The sequence below is a fragment of the Apodemus sylvaticus genome, chromosome X, assembly GCF_947179515.1.
Source record: "Apodemus sylvaticus chromosome X, mApoSyl1.1, whole genome shotgun sequence".
NCBI classification, from domain to species: domain Eukaryota; kingdom Metazoa; phylum Chordata; class Mammalia; order Rodentia; family Muridae; genus Apodemus; species Apodemus sylvaticus.
In genome coordinates this window covers 7,291,552-7,312,664 of record NC_067495.1, presented here as the reverse complement: position 1 = coordinate 7,312,664, position 21,113 = coordinate 7,291,552, and the positions used below count along the sequence as shown (strand labels likewise).

General features: G+C 42.9%; 1 protein-coding gene across 8 annotated transcripts in view; it reads right to left on the bottom strand.

Moving 5' to 3' along the window:
• Positions 1-356: 356 nt before the first annotated feature.
• Positions 357-21,113, bottom strand: part of Cask (calcium/calmodulin dependent serine protein kinase) — a 329,031-nt gene continuing 308,274 nt past the window's right edge. For all 8 annotated transcript variants that reach the window (XM_052170182.1, XM_052170184.1, XM_052170185.1 and 5 more), the window contains 5 exons: positions 18,708-18,788; positions 18,533-18,613; positions 14,473-14,675; positions 7,172-7,255; positions 357-3,531 (listed from right to left, as the gene is read on the bottom strand). In XM_052170182.1, coding sequence (XP_052026142.1) covers positions 3,355-3,531; positions 7,172-7,255; positions 14,473-14,675; positions 18,533-18,613; positions 18,708-18,788 — 626 coding nt within the window. In that variant the 3' untranslated portion in view covers positions 357-3,354. The remainder of the gene's footprint in view (positions 3,532-7,171; positions 7,256-14,472; positions 14,676-18,532; positions 18,614-18,707; positions 18,789-21,113) is intronic.

The following is a 21,113-nucleotide window of genomic DNA, read 5'->3' as shown; positions in this document are numbered from 1 at the left end:
TTGGGCTGCCTCACCCTTAAGGGGCAGTTTCCATTCTGGGGAGTCCCCCATTTCCTGCTGGAGGGTGGTTCAGTCGATTGAACATTTTGGAAACAAAAACAAAAACAACCCCCCCCCCCCCCCCCAGTAACCTGATTAGAAAAAGAACTCTGAGATGAAAAGCTTGGAAAGGTAACAGTAGCTTCAAAGGAATGCTTGGCCCGCCAGTCCCGCCCACCCCCCACCCCCAGCCACCCCGCCTGCTCTAGGCCTTAGCTTCAGGGAAGGCACTGCTTCCTGCCGCTCTTTACCTTTTCTGCCACCAATAGCCTGAGACTCTGCCTTCTGAATGCAAATAGCAAGAAGTAGGTCATCTCTCTCTCTCTCTCTCTCTCTCTCTCTCTCTCTCTCTCTCCTTTCTGAGCTGATATTTTAAGCCATCTCACCCGATGGGGATGCAGCTAAAGAAGTTCCAACGGTATCTCGACACTGGGAAACTTCCGGATGAATTAAACTGAGTGACACCTTCCTTTTCAGTGTTCAGATAGGAATACACTGCATGTGAGAAGTGATTGCTGCTTTATGATTAGAAAATCAGCTCACTCCATCTTTTAAACGAAGAGCTTAGGAGATCCAAATACTCCTGCTCCTGTTGTGGGGAGTCGGGCTGGGGTAGCAGAAAGGACCTGTGCTCTGGCTTTCTAACACTTCAACTGACTATTGATTTAGCAATCTCTGGTCATTTGCTCTAATTTGTGTGTGTGTGTGTGTGTGTGTGTGTGTGTGTTCCGGCCAATGAAATGGAAGCGGACAGGAAGCTTTGAGCAATTTCCTCTGATTGCTTGATCTGGCTGTCCTGATAGTACTCTGACTTCAGAAATATTTCTTCCTCTAGGTCATAAGCACACTGCTTTAGAGCTGTGTGTTAGTGGGAAGGAGCGGGTGAGCTTGGGGCAGGGCAGCCGCCATGCTCTAGGTGTAGGGTTTCGCCGCCTGAATAAGGGCAGGAAGGATGTCGCCTATGCTGTTCTCCTCTCAGACTCCAGAAGGCCAGTGAGGAGAGAAGTTCCTCATATCCCCGAGTCCTGGAGTGCTTCTTTCAGTCTGTGGCCACCTGAACTTCAGCTGGCCTCACTCTCCTATGGTCGTTCTACCTGTAGGGACATGGGATATGGTCACAGACAGGCCTTGCCAGCATCTCTGGAGATCTGCTCTCAAGAACAAGTGGGAGCACAAGGGAGTCTCCCAGAGGGAGGGATGCTTCTTTTCCCCACACCTTAGTTGTAGTCTTCTTTGTGCTTTACTGGAAGAGGTAGAGCAGGTACTGAGCCCCCCCTCACCCCCCCAAAGGATGGCTTACGGTCAGTACTACTGCAGTAATGGAGCCTGGCCTGGGCCGATTAGGATGGAAGTCAGCACTACACAGCCCTAAGCAACTCCTGAAGCTTTCTCCCTCCAGCTAGCAAGAGCTCAATGTGGAGCCTGCCCCTGGTGTGCCGTTAGGTCACCCTCACTCGCGGGACCGAATACAAGTTCTTCTCATAGTATCTTGTTGATAAATTGTGACCATGTGGGCACTGACAAAGAATGGTCTAGAAACGGAAACCAAATGGTATCGTGTAATAATAGCTGGAAAGGGTGGGATGCTGAAAACAGGAGAGGAATATGAACGCAAAAATGCCTTCTCTGTTCAGTGCCTAAGAGGAGCTGTTCAGCCCAGAACTCATTCTGCCAAGGCACAAGAGATGGAGGCCAGCTAACCCGCAAGAAATGAAAGCGATGGTGTGCTTCCAAGGACCACAGTCATGTCAGTGCCTTGTCTTTTCATACATGAAGGGGAAACACTCTAGTGACCTCTGGCAAAGACTCTGAGAACCCCAGCCTGAACCTCCTCTCGTGATTCTGACAGCATGGCGGGGGATGAGATGGTGAATGTTTCTAAAGCAACAAGGACAGGTGACTCCCCTGTGCCAAGGGGTAGAGCAAGAGGAAGGAGAGCCCACAGGTGGCCTCGAGAGTCAGATGTGCTCCCAGCTGTGCCCTGGCAGGCTGCTTTGTTGACCTGCCAACTGATACTCATTTCTTGGCCTTTGATGAGTCAGTGAGCATCTAACAAATTTTAGAACTGAAAAGATTACCAGCTTGGAGACCTGAACAAATCTAGAATGAAATGAAGGACCCAAAGGCATTTAATTATTGAACACATACAATGAAGTATATTTTAAAAAATGGTCATACTGTCCTGTTAGTTATCTTTTTAAAGGAATTTACAGGGCTGTTATAGATTATTCTTTTGGAGTAATTCAGTTTGTAGCAAATGCCTAAACTGGTTTCTTCATTGCACAGTATATTCTCTTTAAATGGGTGCTTAAAACAATTACGTACAGATTAAAAATCCGCATTTCTTTGCTTAATTAAAACGTTAATACTCTTAGACAACACAGATCTGAAATGGTGAAACCAGCAATACCCCCTCCCACCTTACAACAAATTAAATTGAGACAAAATTACAAACACATTTCACTACATGATTATTATTAATAAAAATCAGTTTCTTTTTTTTTTCTGTTTTATAAAGTTGCCCGAAATGCAAGGGATGTGCATAGGTTTACAACTTAGTCATAACAGCAGTTTATTCACACTCCCCGGGCGTGCCCGTGAACGGAATGGACTTTGCTGTAATTACAGATTGTTTTGTCCAACACAGACACACCGACAGCATAAACGCTCGCGACTGTCCACATGCATTAAGAGTCAAGACCCAACTTCAAATCTCTAAAAGGTTTACAGGGTGCTTCAAAGAGACAGTATCACAGTATCTGGATGTTACATAAAGGACTTAAAAAAAAGAGAGAGAAAAAAGGCCTTTAAAAATTTATGACTGTTTTGTAATCACTAGACTAATCATTTCAAATAAATAAAGGAAAGAAAGGTATTCCAATCCATAAAATCAGACTCTAAAAAGAATGTAGTGTTCCACCCCCAGTCAAGGTAACAGAATCATTGTTTATTATTATTAAAATAGATTATAGAAAGCAGCATCTATTTTGTGCAGTTTTTAGGGGCCTTGGAAATAAAAAGCTATGATTTCCAAAAATATAACATTCCAAAGGATTGAATAATACATACATTTAAAGATACACTTTATTAAAGTTTAGGAGAACTGATTAAAAAAGATACTGTCTCTTTAAATTAGTGTGTAATTGATTTTCTCCTCCTATCTATTCGGACATGACAATAATTATAAATGTAGGTCACACTACAACTAGGTAGTCTCTAGGGACCACGACCTGCTGACACAAGGCCGATTACAAAGAGGCTTTTTCCACGTAGGAGGTGGCTCCCAGTTTTATACTCAGATAGCCAGGAAGAAGCCTAATAGACCCAGGAGACTGGGACCCACTGCGGGGCTGTGCACACAAGCTCCACGGCTTCCTCCAGATGTCTGATTGTCTCATCAATTTCATTGTTGATAATTGTGAGATCGAAGTAGTGTGCGTATGTTCTCTGCAAGACATCGGACTCCTTCTGCAGGCGCTGAAGAGATTCATCCTGCACAGGGTGGGATGGGACGGGGGATGGAGAAGGGCAAAGCAAATGCAAGGCGGAAGTCAGTCCGTGTCTTTGTCTGCATTTCATCCCAGTGTTAGAACAGACCAAACTAAACAATAGTGGGGTAGGAGGCCAAGATGGCTGTGTGACAGAGATGATGGTCCCTGTCCTGTGATGACAGAGCTCCCACTGGCAACTGTGACTGGTTGACATGCCACAGGGGTCTCTGTGAAAACTAGCCCAAACCAACACTCCAGCAAACACAGACAGCCCTCCCCAAGGCCTACTTGGCCTATCCTCAGAGCCCCCTCTGGGAGACGACACGAGACTTGGGTTTCTAGTGGCTACAGTTCTTTTATCCTTCCTTTGAGCCAGGGAGAACCAGAACTACCTCCTTTTTGGAGAACCAGAACTACCTCCTTTTTGGTGGGAATGCTAGTGTGGTTGAGTTGAACTTTTGAATCTCCTTTCCTTGGACCTTAAAGCTCCTTTGAGTCTCATGTGTGTTTATGCTAATAAGCCCTGTTTTTGAATAATATTTCCCTCCATCTATTTAAAAGGTTTGGTGTGTTCTAGGAATGCAGTGGCACATAAGAGCTCTCATTTGACAGCAGTCCATGCAAGAGGCAGAGCTTTGAGGATGTTATAAATAATGGTGGAATGAGGCCGTTTCCCACATACAACAGTAGCTGGCAGCTGAAGAATGCCCCCAAGTTGGTCTGTACTGGAATGGCCAGAAAAATGTCAGGGTTTGTGAATATACTCATGTCTCTTAAGAAAGCTACTCCAAAGCCTTGAACTCTAAGTAGGCTTGCTGCAGGATGACACCCCTGCACTCAGCTGGCCTCAGACTATCAAAACTTCCCCCAGGATGAATCAACACTAGGAGGGAACCTGGGGTCTCAAGCTTGTCCCATGAATATTGCTTTTCTTTTTTAGCCAGAGTCTTACTATGTAGCACAGGCTAGCCTGGAATCTGGAATCCTCCTATTTTAGCTTCCCAAGTGTTAGGTATGTACCACTAAAACCACCTCAAATACTATTCTAAAGAGTTACCAGGCCGGGCGATGGTGGCACACACCTTTAATCCCAGCACTCTGGGAGGTAGAGGCAGGCAGATTTCTGAGTTCAAGGCCAGCCTGGTCTACAAAGTGAGTAGACAGCCAGGGCTATACAGATAAACCCTGTCTCAAAAACCAAAAAACCCCAAAAAACAAAACAACCCCCCCCAAAGAGTCACCAGAAAGAAGGTATGTTTCTCTGTTTTTACAGGTTAAATTTCTTATGATGATTTCACAAAGACCAAATTCAAATTTGAATGTTGTGAGTGAAATGAACTAGAAGTTTCCTGCCCTACTTCCCAAACACTTGGGAAGAGACAGGGACAGCCTTTGGGTAGCCTAGGCTAGCCTTAGCCCATATTTATATGTGTACACATCCATAACTTTATGTTTATAAGATTACTACCCCTCTCTTCAACCAGGGCATAAAAACTTGTGTGTTCTGCTATTGCTGTGCCCCAGAGCTAAGCAGAATGGCACACACATATTATATGCTCAATAAATGCTATTAAAAGAAAAAGTGTGTGTTTGGCTGATACTGGTCCCTTTAGGAGTTTTAGAAAAAAAACTGTCAAGAGATTGGGTGATTGGGAAATGGGGCTCAGGGTAACAGAGTCTAGTCTCTGGAGAATGCCAAAAGTGTAATACCTTTAGGGACCAAGGAGTTCAGGGTGCTCAGCCCTGGCTAAGGACCCCCCTTCCTGTTCTCTGAGGGTACAGATCTCTGGCAAAGACATGAGCAGGAACTATTCCAGTCCATTGCAGGGACAGACACAAGAGCAGCCAGGAACTCAATGTTCCTTATCGGGGCACTCTGATCAATCAAAGTCTACTGGTTTAGTCACCCTCTATGGGAATTTCAAAACAGGACACAGCATGTTTTGAATATCAGTGCTAACTATCTATCCCAATGGTTGCAAGACCTCAGTCACTAGTCACCTTTTGAGGCTAAATACACACATGATGCTTGTACCTGAAAAAGCATAATATTTTCACTGTGGCTCAGTTTCACAAGAAACAAAACTCCCTTTCAGCAAACGTGTTCATCAGAGCCAGGAGCACTTCCCACCAGTGCCTGGAGGCACATTTCTAAGAAGTCAGTCTCTGTGCCAGGGGGGTTCCCTGTGCTATGCGGTCCTGGGCCCAGGACACTGATAGCTGGTTCTGGTTTGTTCAGAAGGCTGGGTTGATGCAAACATTCAAGAAAATTTATGGCTAGACAGAGTTCTTTTTGCAGAAGAACAAAGCACCCTTGTGCCTGCATCCTCTGAGGTGAGGCTCGTCAGCTTCCTTTGCAAGCAGCTTGTTTCCTAGCCTGGGAACAGGCTTAGCTCAGTGAAAACAAAATGCCTTTATTCTAACAGCAAAAGCAAGGATTTATGGGAACCAAATGTCTACATTCTACATCTATTAAAAGACACAGGCTGTATTTCATCACCTCCTAGCTGGTACTTACAGGCAATTTTCTGCACCATTTTGGCAGCTATGGAAAATTAGTAAAAAGGCAGGACAACAGGCAAAACAAAAACAAAAACAAAGATGATAATTCAAGAAAAATACATAGTAACCAAGGAAAAACATTAACCACAATGAGGAATTTCAAACACACATGGGAAAGTAGAATTTTACAAAAGCATGTCTTTTGCCAATGAAATGACAAAACAAAAACAAAAACAAAAACAAAAAACAAACCAGAGATTGAAAATATGAGCACTAAAGGTCAACCTAAATATTAAAGGTGCACCCAACTTCCAAGCCTTAATGTACTGTACTATACAAATGGGTCATTGATCGCTGGACACAGTTAAGACTCTGCTGGTTTCTAGAATCTGCAAAATCATGCTCTTCAGGATAAGTTTACCCAGGAGTGTCTTCCTAGCTCAGGAAGTAGGTATGATCACATTGCCAGCATATCTGCTGCCACCCTTACTTTCCCAGGGAATAACCTTCAGTGTAGGCTTGGTAAGTCCTGGGGCCAGCTCTGGCAAGTGCTGACTTGAGTTGTCTTGAAAGCACCCAAGATTTATTCTTTTTGTGGTGCTGGGAATAGAACCTAGGGCCGTGTACATACTAGGCAAGTGAGAACGGAGGCTCCTAGCCCAGGCCAGCTCATTTCTAGGTTTTGCAGTCTCCAGAGGTCTTCACAAGCCAGGGAACCTGGGTAGCCCCATCAAGATCATAGAGTCCTTATAGCCCTTCTTAGCTCCAGGAGCACAGTCTACTTGGAATACCTTGGTCTTTGGGAACTGAGGGTCTTTCTCCTTGGAACTTCCAAGTAGATGCATTAAGTAACGCTATATGCTGTCCCACTGACTGGTCTAGTCCACATCATACGTTCTGGAACAGACCTCTTGTTGTCCTAGGGATGGGGCTGAAATTTGTCTACTGTTCTGATCTCAGAAGAAACACCCTGCCTGTGTGGTCTAATTCCCAATTCTGAGCTAGATCCTTGTACTCTGGGAATCAGAGTGTCCAGCAAAAGGACAAAGCAGAACTTTGCTCAGGCATCTTCACCACAAGACATCTACATTCCTTACCCTAGACTGTGCTTATCCGGAGAAGGGCAAGTTCACTCTTACCTCGTTTAAACCTGGAGTGATAGTTGGCGCCGCAATGAAGACAACAAAAGGAGCAAACTCTGCAGTCCTCAGGACCTTCAGTGCCTGTGCGGAAAAGGAAGACACTTAGAAGAAGAAATAACCGAGATACCATGCAGAGGAGCCTATAAAATGTGACCCAACTGAAAACGTCAAGGCCTTGGCTTAAGTTTTTGGCAAGATAAAATTAAATGTACCAACTTATATGTTGTATATTGCTTTCCTCCTAAAGGGTGGACAACAGCTCAAAATATAAGAGCTGATAAATTGGACCTGTTTGTATAAATCTCACAGCTTCCACGAGGGTTAATGTTCATTTAAACCTGGTGAATTGATGGAGCCTGCATTTTAGTTGATGGGAAATGCATTCTGGGGAGACTGGGATCTGTAGGCTGGCTTCACACTAATTGGGAACCCACTTTGTCACATATCAAACTGCCAGATGCTAACTAGAGTAAATACTGGCCACAAGTCACTGTGTGGGCTGTAGTCACATTTACACGGGCCTTCTGATGAAAGTGTCCCCTCGCCCCATCTCCAGGGGACTCAAGTTAGAAAGGGAGACCCTTGCCCAGGGCTGCAATCATGGAATCCTGACACTAACACTAAAGACACTGTGTGGTTGTGGTCAACGTCATGACCCCTGTGAAGACATGGCATTCAAGTGGAAGGCCCTCTGGCTCTCCTTCTAGTACATTTCCAAAGTGTGGCAAAGCTGTGCCAATCCTTAGTTTGCTTCGATGTGCGCCTGAGTTGTGATGAGGTGGCATAGGAACTGACTCTGTGAAGACTCAATGCTTCTATTCCTCCCCTAGGAAGTCATATTCTCAGAAGTTATAAATATCCATTCCAGGACCAAGCTGACCACAGCCAGGTACGTAATCCACACATGACTGACATGTGAGTGAGTCATAGGTATCAGGAAGATAGAAATACCTTGCTGCTCTCTGTTTGATTTTAGTTTTCTTTCCCCAGAAACAGGTATATACAGGCTGGCTTCAAGTGGCTAGCCCTTCTGGATTGGCCTGGCATTACTGCTTGCTGTTCTTTATACAAGTACATGTGTCTTTTGTTACCTATATATTTGGCTTTGTAAATGATCCTTGGCTTTGTTTTCTTTTCCATTTCTTGTGCTCCATCCTTAGCCTGGTTTAGAGTACTAGAGCCCTTAGACTGATTCCCTGCCTCTACTTTTAGGGACTTTTAAATACATAGTCCAACCCATTGCTAGCTGATCTTTCTGAGATGCAAACTCTCTCTTCCTCTCCTAACTCTGCTTCTACATTGCAGGGAAAACACATGTTCCTTGGCTGGGTCCCGTGTTTAACTCCTGCCTAGCTCTGCTCCACTCCTGGGTAGACTGGCCTTACTGAACAACCTTCAGTCCTAAAAAATGCCCAACTCTTTCTGGCTTCTTGGCCTCTGTGCTTGGTGTTTCCTCTACGTGCACTTCCCACTCCCCCTTCTCACCCACTGTTGTTTATGTTTGGCTGAATAATCTTTTGGAGCCCAGTTTCTGAAAAGTTCTGCTTTGCACATGATCTCATAAAGAAAAAAATGACTTCATCCTTCTGATCCTCCTGCCTCCATCTCCCGAGTGCTGGGATTACAGATGTGTAATCCAGTTTTCTGTAGTGGTGGGGGCAGAATCTGGGGTTTCATGCATGCTAGGCATGCACTCTATTGACTGAGCTGGACCTCAGGCTCCTAATCCTCTTGTGCTGATGATAGCACACCTGGCAGTTTCTCTGGAAAGTTCCCTGTTGGGCTCTGAGGCCCTGCTGTATGCTCTTGAAGTATCCATCAGCCACCCTGGAAACAGTCTCTGGGGGTGGTCTGAGGGCAAAGGCTGTGTTTTGCTTAAGTTGTTTCTCTTGTACTCAACATGGTACACCATCAACTGCCTTTATGATTCAGTAAAAATGTCAAAACAGTAAATGAAATATGCCCATCATTTATCCTGGCCTTCTCAGCAGGTCTAAGCAGACAGCGGCTGCTCTCTTGGCTTTTCTGAGTACACAGAATTCTAAGATCCAATCTGATATTAAAGGTTCTCGCTTCTGAGTGTAAGTTCAGCCTGTACCAGGATTCTAGTTTTAGATTTTGGTCACATACTGTCTTTGGGTAGATGAGGGGAATCTGGCTCACTGTCCCCTTCTAAGCATGTTTTCCAGGCCTGCCATGTGCATTTTTGATGTTGCTAGTTGCCTTTTTTTCTTTTGTTCATCTGTTGTGACTGAACACATGATTCAAGTAAGCCTAACAACGGCCCTCACTTAGAAATGTCCACTTCGTCTCCATTATCTTGAGGCTTTGTTCTTTCCTTCCTATGCTCTGGAAGCCAAGGCATATGCCAAGTAGGATATAAGGCTTTCTCATCATTTCCTCTGGACTGTCTGTCTGTCTGTCTCAACTAAGACGTGGAAACATCCTATTGCTTTTCTCCCCAAGCTAACTCTGAGTGCCTGCTGCAATGGCCTACAGCCTGTACTGAATGGAGCTCAGAGGACAATGACAATGACACCTAGGTGGGAGATGGGTTTCTTCTTAGTCATCCACCCTGCTCCCCACCCATTCCCGTGGGTGCTTTCAATTTCTAGCCTGCCATCATGCTACTGCCCAAACAAACCGTTCCTTGGAAAGCAGCAGTTTAGCTCTCAGTGGATTAGCCACATATGCGCTGTGTGCTGCCCCAATTCTACAGCAGACAAGGAGGACCACCCAACTTAACTCTGTAAAATCCCCAAAGAAGGCCATGTTCATCACATTGCCAGAGGCTTTTGGTGCCCTCCCCATGACACAAAGTTGAGGACCAAATTTAATGTTCATCACAATAAGTACAGCAGTGCCTGTGGTTAGCATGTTTGCTCCCCTGTCCTTTTCACGTTCTTTTATTTCTATCCTGTATTATTGCATTTTCCAAAATTCCAATATGCTTCAAATCCCAACTGCAATTTTCTTGTGTGGTCAGGCCTCAGTTTCAGCACTACTACATAGCTCCTCATTTGTTTCTGACAATCCCTATCCTTATATCCTGTTCTACTTATGGTTTTCAGGCAGGAGCCAGGCTAGCTCCAGGCTCTCCTTAGCTGAGATTCAGAGTCACTTCAGGGATAGGAAATGGAACTGCTCATAGGATGCCCCTCCCTCAGTTAACAACTGAGTTAAAGATCAACTCTAAACCTTGGATTTAAGGTAACATACAAATTTGTTAATAATGACAGGTAAATCTTTCTGTATGTGAGGAAAGGAAGAAAGAGAAGGAGGGAAGAAAGAAGAGGAGGGAGTGGAGGGAGGGAGGAAGGGAAAGAGGTGGGAAGTAGAGGGGAGAAGAGGGAGGGAGGAAGTCAGAGAGACAGAAAAAAATCTATAGAAAAATTATGGGAAACATACTGGATTTAAATAATTACTATATTCATACTAGATTTAAAAAGTATCATTCATTTATGAAAGAGGTCATTTATGGAGATAAATTCATTTCTTTGTAGTTCCTTTAGCTATGGGCAAGGATTAATCTCAGGTTATTGTTGCCAAGGAAAAGAACTCATTTGACCCAAGGACCTAAGTAAGATACAGGTCTCATTAGACTAAAGTAGTTTGCAAAGCTACAAAGTATACAGGAAAGCAGCCTAGTTGCTCTCGTACACAAACTCAGGGGCTTCAGGAAGAGCCCAGTAACTCCACTATGCTAACCAGAGACCAGAACAGCCTCTGGCTCTAGTCTGTGATTTGGTACTGAGGAGGGAATCTAGTATCCTCCTGCATGCTAAACAGCACCCCTACCACTAAGCTAGGCCCCAAGCTCCTGACTATTTTTCTTTTTTAAGCTTAAGATTCCTATTAAGTTTGCGATTTATCTCTGGATGACAACTTTTTTCCCTTTGGCCAAAGGCAAAGATACAAATAATCTGCTATTAACCGTATTTAACCTAAAAATCTGGATATACAGTCTAGGCTGGCCTTGGATTTATGATCGTCCAGCCCTATCCTCCTGAGCACGGGTATTAACAGTTATGTACAGCTATGCCCAACAGCTACTAGCATTGACTTTGTAATTCTTCTGATTGATAAATCAGAATACAGTGCAAGGTAGAAACCATTATATTAAGTTCCCATTACATAATACAGTTATTCTATGGTTTCTGCTTTACTGATAGATTAGTTCCTTGATTTATAGTTTTATTTCCATGAAAAATGAGCTTTATAGAATTTTTCAGATTTCATTACCCTATAGACTTTCCTAAATGTTAAAAAAAATGTCAAGGTTTAAACTGTAGCATTATGCGCAAGGTGGGAGATTTAAAGATTGCCCAGCATTACCTTGCTTATTATGACACAAAAGATTGGGATTTATCATAAAAAAGTAAAAAAAAAAAAAAAACCAAACAAAAAGCTACCCAAAACAGTTCAAATCTTACTTTCTACCAGTTGGAAAATGCTGGTTGGTCCCAATTACATTAAGCCTGTTTTCTTCCTCTATGGCAGTAGGTATTGATAGAGTTCCTTAAGGTTACCAAGATTGGCAGTATAGGAATATAATCCCTTGCTAATGTGAAAGCAGCCAGGTTACTGTTTTTCCCCCCTAGTTTAGGATTTTCTGCCCGGGTCCTCTAGGTTTAAAGTTGGACCATCACACCTTCTTATTTAGTATTGGTACTTAAATTTAGCCTCAACTGTCTGAAGTAAACTGAGGTGGCACAGAGCATTAGACAAGTCTGAAGTGAGCTGAGCACTGGTTAGGTGGTAATCCAATGGGCCACCTAGGGGAGAAACGGCTTCAGCTGCAGTAGATGTTGAGCAGATTAAAAGAAGAAAAGGCACAAGGCATTTTCCCTCCTTTGGATAGTTTCTGTGGCACATGCAGGAAGGAATTTCACCCTCACCAGCTTGTATTCTTTAGCACTTTTGGCTCTGGGCACATAGCTGGGCATATTAATGCTCACTCAGTTTAAGTGTTGAATCAGACGGTTAGAGATACAGGTGAGGCCTCAATCTAAGCAGCTGGGTCGGGAAGGGGCATGGAAGAAGACAAAACCCTGCCTGAAGGTAAGTCACTCATGGCCACAGACATCCTGAAAGCAGGATGAAGGTGTCTCCAGCCCTGGAGAGACAGGGCTGAGGGCGGGGAGGCCCAGGGGATCCCTATTAGTATGGACTCCTAAGTATCCCTGGTTCTACTACCACAGATAGCATCCAGCTAGAGTCTAGACTGGGCAGGAGAGCCTGGGACCAGAGTGGTCAACCAGTACATACAGGGGCTAGATGGCCCTGGGCCATCCTTGTCCCCAGAGCCACAGCCCCATAGTGGCTAGGGTAGAGGCCAGGATGCCTAGGGCCCGCCCTCAGGGGTCAGTAGAACTGAAAGATCACAGTTGTGAGAGGAGGGGAAACAGGAAGCAGGAGAGAGTGCAGGTGAGCTCATCCAGCAGTCAGAGCGGCAGGGGCCAGTGTGCCCTGCAGGAGGAGGTGCCGGGCCAAATGCAATGGAGAAAGGATCTGCTGTGGACGTCCTGAGGAGGCTGAGAGATGGGTCTCCAGCTCAGCAGTGCAGAGCAGTGCATGGCTGTGCAAGGGCAAGGGGGTCAAGGAGAGCTGGGTGCTATGAGTGGAGCAGCAGCGGCAGCAGCGGTGGTGGTGGTGGTGGTGGTGGTGGTGGTGGTGGTGGTGGTGGTGGTAGTGGTGGTGGTGGTGTTGTTGGCAGCGGCGGTGGCAGCAGCAGCAGCAGCAGGGAAGGCAGAAAGCCCTTGGAAGTGGCCTGAGGTAATGCAGAGGGATCTGAGGAGCCCTGCAGCCAGCATACTGCTAGAGACATTACTACCAGCAGAAAACGACGTTCAGGTGAAGACCAGTGTGGAACCCAAGGAGAGGATGTCGAAGACCAGGACCAGGATTGAGACTTTGCCTCTAGCCACCCCTGGCCAGAAGATTTTTCCAATCCCTAGTAAGGAGGGATTAGTAGTTAAACAAAGATCAATCTGTGTTATACATTATCATATTTAGTTCTCTATAGGTCCAAGTTAACCATTAAGTAAACTACAGTGGTTATCTTACTGGTTATCTTACTCCTCCTTAACCAGATCTCATTGTGATTTCCTAACTTCTGAGTACAAGAACCCCACTTGGTACTGGACTGGAAATGGATGAACCTATTGGCCATGGGTTAGAATCTTGGAGCCCAGAAAGTGAGCCATCAGGGCCCAGGTCACACAGACTGTTTTAGCACTTAGGGATGGTCTCATGCAGTGGCCTCTCAACCGGGATTTTCCCTGCCTGGGACAGGTACATAAGCCTCCTCCTGCTGAAGCAGTCTGCTCAACCAGGAGCATGTCTCCACATGTTAGCAGGTGGTCTGCCCATTCTAAGCTAAGTGATGAAAGGTGTGACTAGAGATCCATCTTAGAAATGGCAGACCTGAGTCACTAAGAGTCCGCACCAGCCTGTCCTGTAACTGCCTCTGGTATCTATCATTTTTGAGTCCTTTTCCTTGTGCTTTAACCCCCATTTCTACTTGGTTTATGCTCAGGCAAGAAAAATTAGCCTGTCAGTCAGCATATCTATTTTGCTTGTTCATGTGCCTACTGTACTGCTGAGCTACAATGATGCCAATCCCTATGTGAAATCTTTAGCCTTCTCTTTCTCAAGTTCATCATTGCTATCGCTTCCTACATAAGACTTGGCTACAAAATCACTAAATCAATCGTTTTTGGATCTAGCTCCTGTTTGAGTCCTCTTGGAGTCATTTTCTCTCTTAGGAAAGAAAACAGCAGAGGCACCAGACAGTCACCCGGGCTCTTAACCCCTGCTCTATCTATCCCTGGGCTCACTCACACTGGCTTTCATTAAGCTATCGCGCTTTCACAGCCAGACCTCAGGATCAGTTTCTTACAAGCGATCAATGGATTGTCAGACGCTCTACTCGTCCAGCATGGCTGTACCAGGGGAACAGAGGTGGGCTGCCTTGGTAACAGCTGCCAGAGCCCCATCCTGAGGTCAGGTCAGTGTAGGATTTCTGGCAGGCACAGACCCAGATAGGTACTTCGCCGAGTTTCTGACTATTAAGCCGCAGAAGAGAATAATTTGCTTCTCAAATGCATGCTGTGTACTCTGAGTTCAGTGACAGGTTAGTCTGCATCCTAGACTGGTGACCCAGGAGGTCTTGAGTACTTAATCTTAGAGAATTTCTTCTGTGACCCAAAACTTTCTGATGGAATTTTAGATTTCAGAATCTGAGTTTATGAGCATGCAGGCAAGATGGAGTAGGTTCAGGGTGGCTTGGACATTACCTGAGGCTCCACGTCCAGAATCGCAATCAGGCCCTGCTCATGGATTTTCCGAATGGTCTCCAGTTTTGTCCCATACATTGCATCCTCATGGCTGCCATACTCCAAGTATTCATTATTTGAAATATCTTGCATCATTTGGTCATGAGATACAAAGTAATAGTTCTTGCCATTTTCTTCATCTTTCTTTGGAGGTCTGGTTGTATCTGCAAAGTTCGGTTCATGAGAGGTTTAAACAGCTGGTGAGTTATACTCCCAATGGATCTATTCAACTCAATTTCTCAACCCCCCCCTCTGTGTGTGTGTGTGTTTGCGTGGATGTGCAGATTCTAGATCTTTGTGTATGTAAGGCAAGTACTCCACCACTGAACTCTATAAACTTAGCTCTTCAATTGTTTCTTAAAAGCTCATTAAGCCACAGCTTAATAACCACACACAGCTGCAATGCCATCACCTGGGAGGTAGCAACAGGAAGATTACATGATCAAGGCTAGCCTGGGATACAAGAGACCCTGTCTCAAAAGGAAAAAAAGGCTGTTGTTTTTTAGAGTGTCACATATCTCCTATTCCCATTCCAGTAACATTGCAGAGTTTAAAACAAAGCAATTTAAAAACCATATTTATCTGTGCATATCAGCTGTTTTCCCTAGTTTGTTTGGCGAATATTTCAGTGTTGTGACATATTTCATGCCACTCTGGAAGAAAAGGCATGAAGTGCCTGTGGTGTTTTGAATGAAAAAAAAAAAATGGCCCTGCAGGGTCAGGAATTTGAAGACTTGGTCTCCTATGGGTGGAACCGTTTGGGGAGGTTGAGCCTTGCAAGAGAAAGTATATCACTTAAGACAGGCATGGAGAGTTCATAGCCTTCCCCTACTTCCAGTTTACTCTCTCTGCTTTGTGTTTGAGGTTGGAAATTTCTCTTCTTGTTCCTACTGCTATTCCTCCCCTGCTATGATAGAGTCTTAGCCCTCTGGAACTGTGAGCCAAAACAAAGTCCTGTTTCTGTAAGTTACTCTGGTCATAATATTTTATCACAACAATAGAAATATCACTAATAGGGTGGCCCAGGATTAACATAAGTCACTATCCTTACTTTGGTCCCTCGTGGAAAGAAGAAAGAAGAGTGGACAAGAGTGGACAACTATGTGTGCTTATTCACATTTAAATGAACAACAGTGAAATTGTTCAATTTCTTAGTCTCAGGAGCCACATTTCAATGGTTGAAGAACCACAAAGGACTACTGTTCCAGATGGCTCAGAAATTGAAAGTGTTAGTCTATACCACTTCATAAATGAGGATGCTAGAATACAGCAAAAGGCATACCATACTGAAAACAAATGGGCTTAAAGAGGTGTGACTATGATCATAGAAGAACTAAAACAAAATGTGAGGCAAGGAAATTGTGGATTGGTTTATAGGCCCAAATGTCTTTTACAGGTTTTTTTTTTTTTTTTTTTTTTTTTTTGGTTGTTGTTTGTTTTTTGAGATAAGGTTTTGCCTTGTAGCCCTGGCTAGCCTGGTACTTGGTATGTTGCTCTTGCTGGACTCAAATTCATAGCAATCCTTCTGTCTCAGCCTCCTAAGTGCTGGGGTTATAGGCGTGTGCCATTGTGGCTACTTTCCTTTAAAGATTTGTTTTTAAGATTTATTTTTATTCTATGTCCAGGAGTATTTTGTCTCCATGTACACCTGTGACCATGTGTGTGCCTAGTGTCTACAGAGGCAAGATGAGGGCAGTCGGTCCCCCGGGATTGGAGTTATCACTACCGCGAGCTGATGAGTGTGCAATTGGAATTAGACCTCAGTCCTCCACTGGAGCGGCAAGTGCTCTTCATTGCTGAGCCATTTCTCCAGCTTCTGCCTTAATGTTTTATTGAAACATAATCATGCACATTTGTTGATAATCTGTCTGGGGTTATTTTCATTCTTTAGTGGCAGAGATGAGTAGTTCTGGCAGGGGTTATGTGGCCTTCAAAGGCTCAAAAAGAAAGGGATTGTCACCTCCCAAGTGAGTGTACACTAAAGTACGCTCCAATATGTAGAACATACTTTAGTTAAAAAAAAAAAAACTGGGAAAATCGGTGTTATGGTTTAGAAACAAAATGCCTCCCTCTAAATGCTCATGTGTAAAGGCGTGGTTTCCAGTCATGCATCCAATCATTGAACAGTAACTCGATCAAGAGGGCGCTGACCTAATAATCAGCAGATTAATCTGCTCATGGATTCATAATTGGATGGCATTACTCGGGGTGGGGTGGGGTGGGGATAGCAGCATTTGCAGGTAGGATCTAGTTGGAGGAAGTAGTTCATCAATGAGGGAATATTTTTGGGTACCGCATTCCTATCCTGGCTTCTCTGTTTCCTGGTTGTCATGAGGTAAGTATCTTTACTTTGCTATAAGCTTTTGCCATCATGGCATTCTGTCTCACCACAAGCTCACAGCAATGGAGTGAGCAAGCTAACCATGGACTGACATCTCTGAATTATGAGCCAAAATCACTTTGTACCTCTTACATTGCTGTTTTAGATTTTTGTCACATTGGCAAAAGTTGAATGTAACTGGACATGCACATGGGCACACACGCATATGCACACCCGTGTGTAAATATGCACACATATACTTTTCTGTCCTCCCTCCCCTTTTTTTCCCTCCCTGCTTTTGTTCTCTTATCTTTTAGCCACGTCTATTCTGTACTGCTTCATTCCTTGAGTAAAGACAAATTTATGCTACTCTTTGATGAATACATGCAACTTAGAAAGCATGCTTTCTCCAGTTACTCCAAAAGCTGAAGTTGGTATACCTAGTCTTCAGCTATCTCAGGCAATGTACAGTGCCTATGCATTTGGGCTCAAATAAGAAATGGTTGTTGTCATCAAATGTAAGCTTTCCAACTGAGCTAGTTAACTCAGCATTTAATGACCAGGAAGTTTATCTGCTATGTGATCAAGATGAAACTAAACATTACCCAAACTCATTGTATTCATGATACAGACATGAAAACTGAAAGAACATTCAAATGTCTTGAGTATAGAATTTCAGGAGTACCAATGGCAATACTTGCTAAGCTCTATGTGTTCTAATTTGCAGACTTCTGAAGCCTCCTGGCTCTCTGAGATGTACATTGACCTTGCTTATGAGTACCGAGCAGGAAGGTACAAGTCTTGACATTTTCTCCTGTTGCTCTTTTTGGTTTGTTTTTTGGAGGCATGGGTTTGAAATGTAGCCCTGGCTGGCCTCAAACTTGCTGGGGTTCTGTTGTCTCTGCCTCTTGAGCATTGAATTATGGGTATGTTCTACTGTCCCTTGTTACTTCTGAAATCATTCTTCATTTGCTCTGCCTAACCTAAACAGAGGCCCGACTTCTGGATTGTTTTGGGAATTGAAATATTAACCTTTAGAATAATTATATAAATAATGAAATGATAGGTCAGATAGCTATGACTTAGCTACCACCTGCTTCATTCATATATATATATATATATATATATATATATATATATATATATATATATATATATATGAAGTATATATATACTCTTGAATCCTTTTTGCAACCCTGGGGGTTATTTCACTTTACAGTTGAGGAAATGAAAGAGGGCAAGAGGTTGACAATATGAAATAGACTAGTAAGGGGAATTGAAAAATATTGCAGATCTGAATTACTTTTTCCAAACAACAGATAGGACATGGACTGGGCTTTAAAAGTGATAAGAAGTCAATAATATAATGAGTGGAGGGAACATGGTTGCATCAGAGAAATTAGAAAACAGTTAATGTTTATTTTTTCAAAGAATCATCCTAGATAACGTTTATGACATATGCTTGGAAAAATTAGGCTAGAAACAGAATTGACTACACTAAGGCTGCAATTCCCTATGGAGTAGTTAGAATTTGGAAAAACAAAGTTGGAATTACCTTATTTTCTTCATTGCTTTTGTTTTGGATTTTGCCAATTTCCTATAGTAAACAGTTACTATTTTGGTAACTAGAAAAATATACACACTGCAGTGCTAAGAATGTGATAGGAGAAAAGAATTCGAAGAGACTGATCTGCTGCTTACGTGGAATAGGGTACGCAAACCGGTCCGGGTGCTTTGTGATGAGGGTGTTCTTTATGTGTCTTCTTCCAACACCATGTGCACCTATGTGATTTTGTAAACAATGGAAAAATTAACAATGAGCAATAACATTGGTAAAACCGTTTGGAGGTAAGAATAAGCATGCAGCTAAACTCACCTAATAAGACTAATGTTTTCCTTTTGAATGCTGGCAGTTTGACTACTTCTTCATATGTGACAAGATCTAATTGATCAAACACTAAAATGCAAAGATTTAGAGGAGAGGTAAGTTTATGGAATGGATAGTTCGTGTAGGCGAATTACAACTTCATTGGAAAAATTAAGTTACAGTAACACCACGAATCCCAGTTATGACATGTAGCTTACATGTGATTTAATTCATAGTGTCATTATGGGAGAAAGTGTCATTTTTAAGCCCATGAAAATGACTCAAGAACCAGGAACAACCAAAGATACGAGGAGTACATGCAGGAGAGTCCAATTCTAAAGGATATCATGTTATTATTTTTTCATGCAGTATTCCAACAAATCATTTGAATTCACTCAGAACCACATGCTGTTCATATTTTCACAATTCTAAGAGGTCGGCAATACTAAAAAAGAAAGAGTCTATGGGCAGCAACCACACAAGCGGAGCAGAGTGCAACTGAAGTCAAGCGAGGGAGGGCCAGCTGTAGCGCTTCCAGAGATGGGTGAGAAATGCATGGTCATCCAGTTTGTAGTTCATGGCACTGCTCTTTAATACTTCTTACAAATGGATGAAGGTGGCATGTTAGAATCTGTTAAAGCCAAGTTCTGGAAGGATTTTTACAAGCTTTTAATTGACTATTTCACAAACTGTACCATAACTGAGCTCTTGGGATTTGAAGTAGGAAAGCATGCATTCCTGCCCCAGAAACCATGTCAGCCACCAATTATAGAGGAAGCTCTGTGGTAAATCAGGATGAACAGGATGGAAATAATTACGGACAGTCTGAGCTTAGAGGCCTTTGAGAAAGGGCAGTATGTTACAGATGGTGAAATACTTAAAAAAATACGTTTCTGAAACCTGCCTCTTAACAACACTATGAGGAGAACAATTTCAAGCAATTTGGAGAAGTTATCACAGTGAATTATCATTGCTATTGAAGTTCAATGAGGTCTGATTCTCACACACATTTGAAAAGTCTCCTGAGAAAGTTGAGATCCTACATCTGTATTTCCTGTATCCCTGCCTCCCATCCCCACTACACAGTGAAGTTTCTTCTTAAAACACTGAGTTCTCCCAGGATTTTAAGTGGGTGAAGTAATCCTAGTGCAATGGCTTCTATGGTTGACTCATTCAGAGGGCGTCTGCTTCCTGCAATAGGAAGGCCATGTGACCTTGAAAATCAGCTCAGGCCTTTTCACTTGTCATCTGCACAGTAGCAAAACTTTATGATGCAAAAAAAAAAAAAAAGATACCATGGAATGCAATAGATCAAAAAAAAAGAACAAAAGCATCATTCTCAAAATATATAGAGAAAAGAATATAATATATTAAAATAAAGGTTAGTGCATATTAATGTTTTTTTTGTGTATTTTTCTTTGAATAGCTTGACTCCATAAAAGTTAAGTAAAAAATATTTACACCATACTCTCTAGCAATAGCTTATATTGGAGAAACATTTGCAGGATGTCATGGACACGAAATAAAAATGTACACGAGACTGCCTGTGGTAGAGCTACCTCACTGTGCTGCAGTGGGAATGGAATGATGGGAGCCTCACAAGTAAAGGCGGGAGTGCGTATGGCATGGCTTTCTCTACCTACTGTCCTGAATACTATGTCCCTCAAGGAAAAGTGCGCTTAAGGGAAGAAGTACATCAGCAAGCTGATGCGTTGTAACATATTAAAACCATCAAGTGTTTTATACAAGCACAAGATGATTATGACACCAAGTTTTCTGAAAGGGAGACACCCCCTTCTCTCCCTCTACATAGCCCTAACTTGAGTCTTGCTTATTTATGTTTTTGTCCTTGTCTAAAAGTACACGAGTTAGGGATTAACAGTCAATACGCCACAAACAAAGCGACAGATAGGTTGAACATTAGAATTTGAACCATGAATGAATAGCATGAAAAGGTTACTCTGGTTTAAATAAAACTGTCACGCAGTCATAGGGTTATGAAACAAAACAGAACAAAAGAAAGCAAAGCAAAACGAAACAGGATATTTGAAAAGAGTAATTAAAGACTGAACTTATGAAGGGTTTAAATTGGTTGCTGATAAAGAAAAGGGGCTTAATAAAATGAAATCATTAAAAACACAGAGGCATAGTTATTCAACAGGTTACTTACATGCACAGAGGCCATTGGGAGTGAGACAGCATGAAAAATGTACAGGGGTCATTGAAATATGACTTTTTATATATTAGTAAAATAAAAGTATAATAGGCACAAAATAAACTTTATCATGCAATATTTTAAACACAAGGTAAATAAACCACATTAAGAAACAAACTCATTTTAATACAAATTCAATCATACCTTTATATGAAAGCCAGTGGATTTTCTATGCTAGCATGTATATGGAAATTTTATGT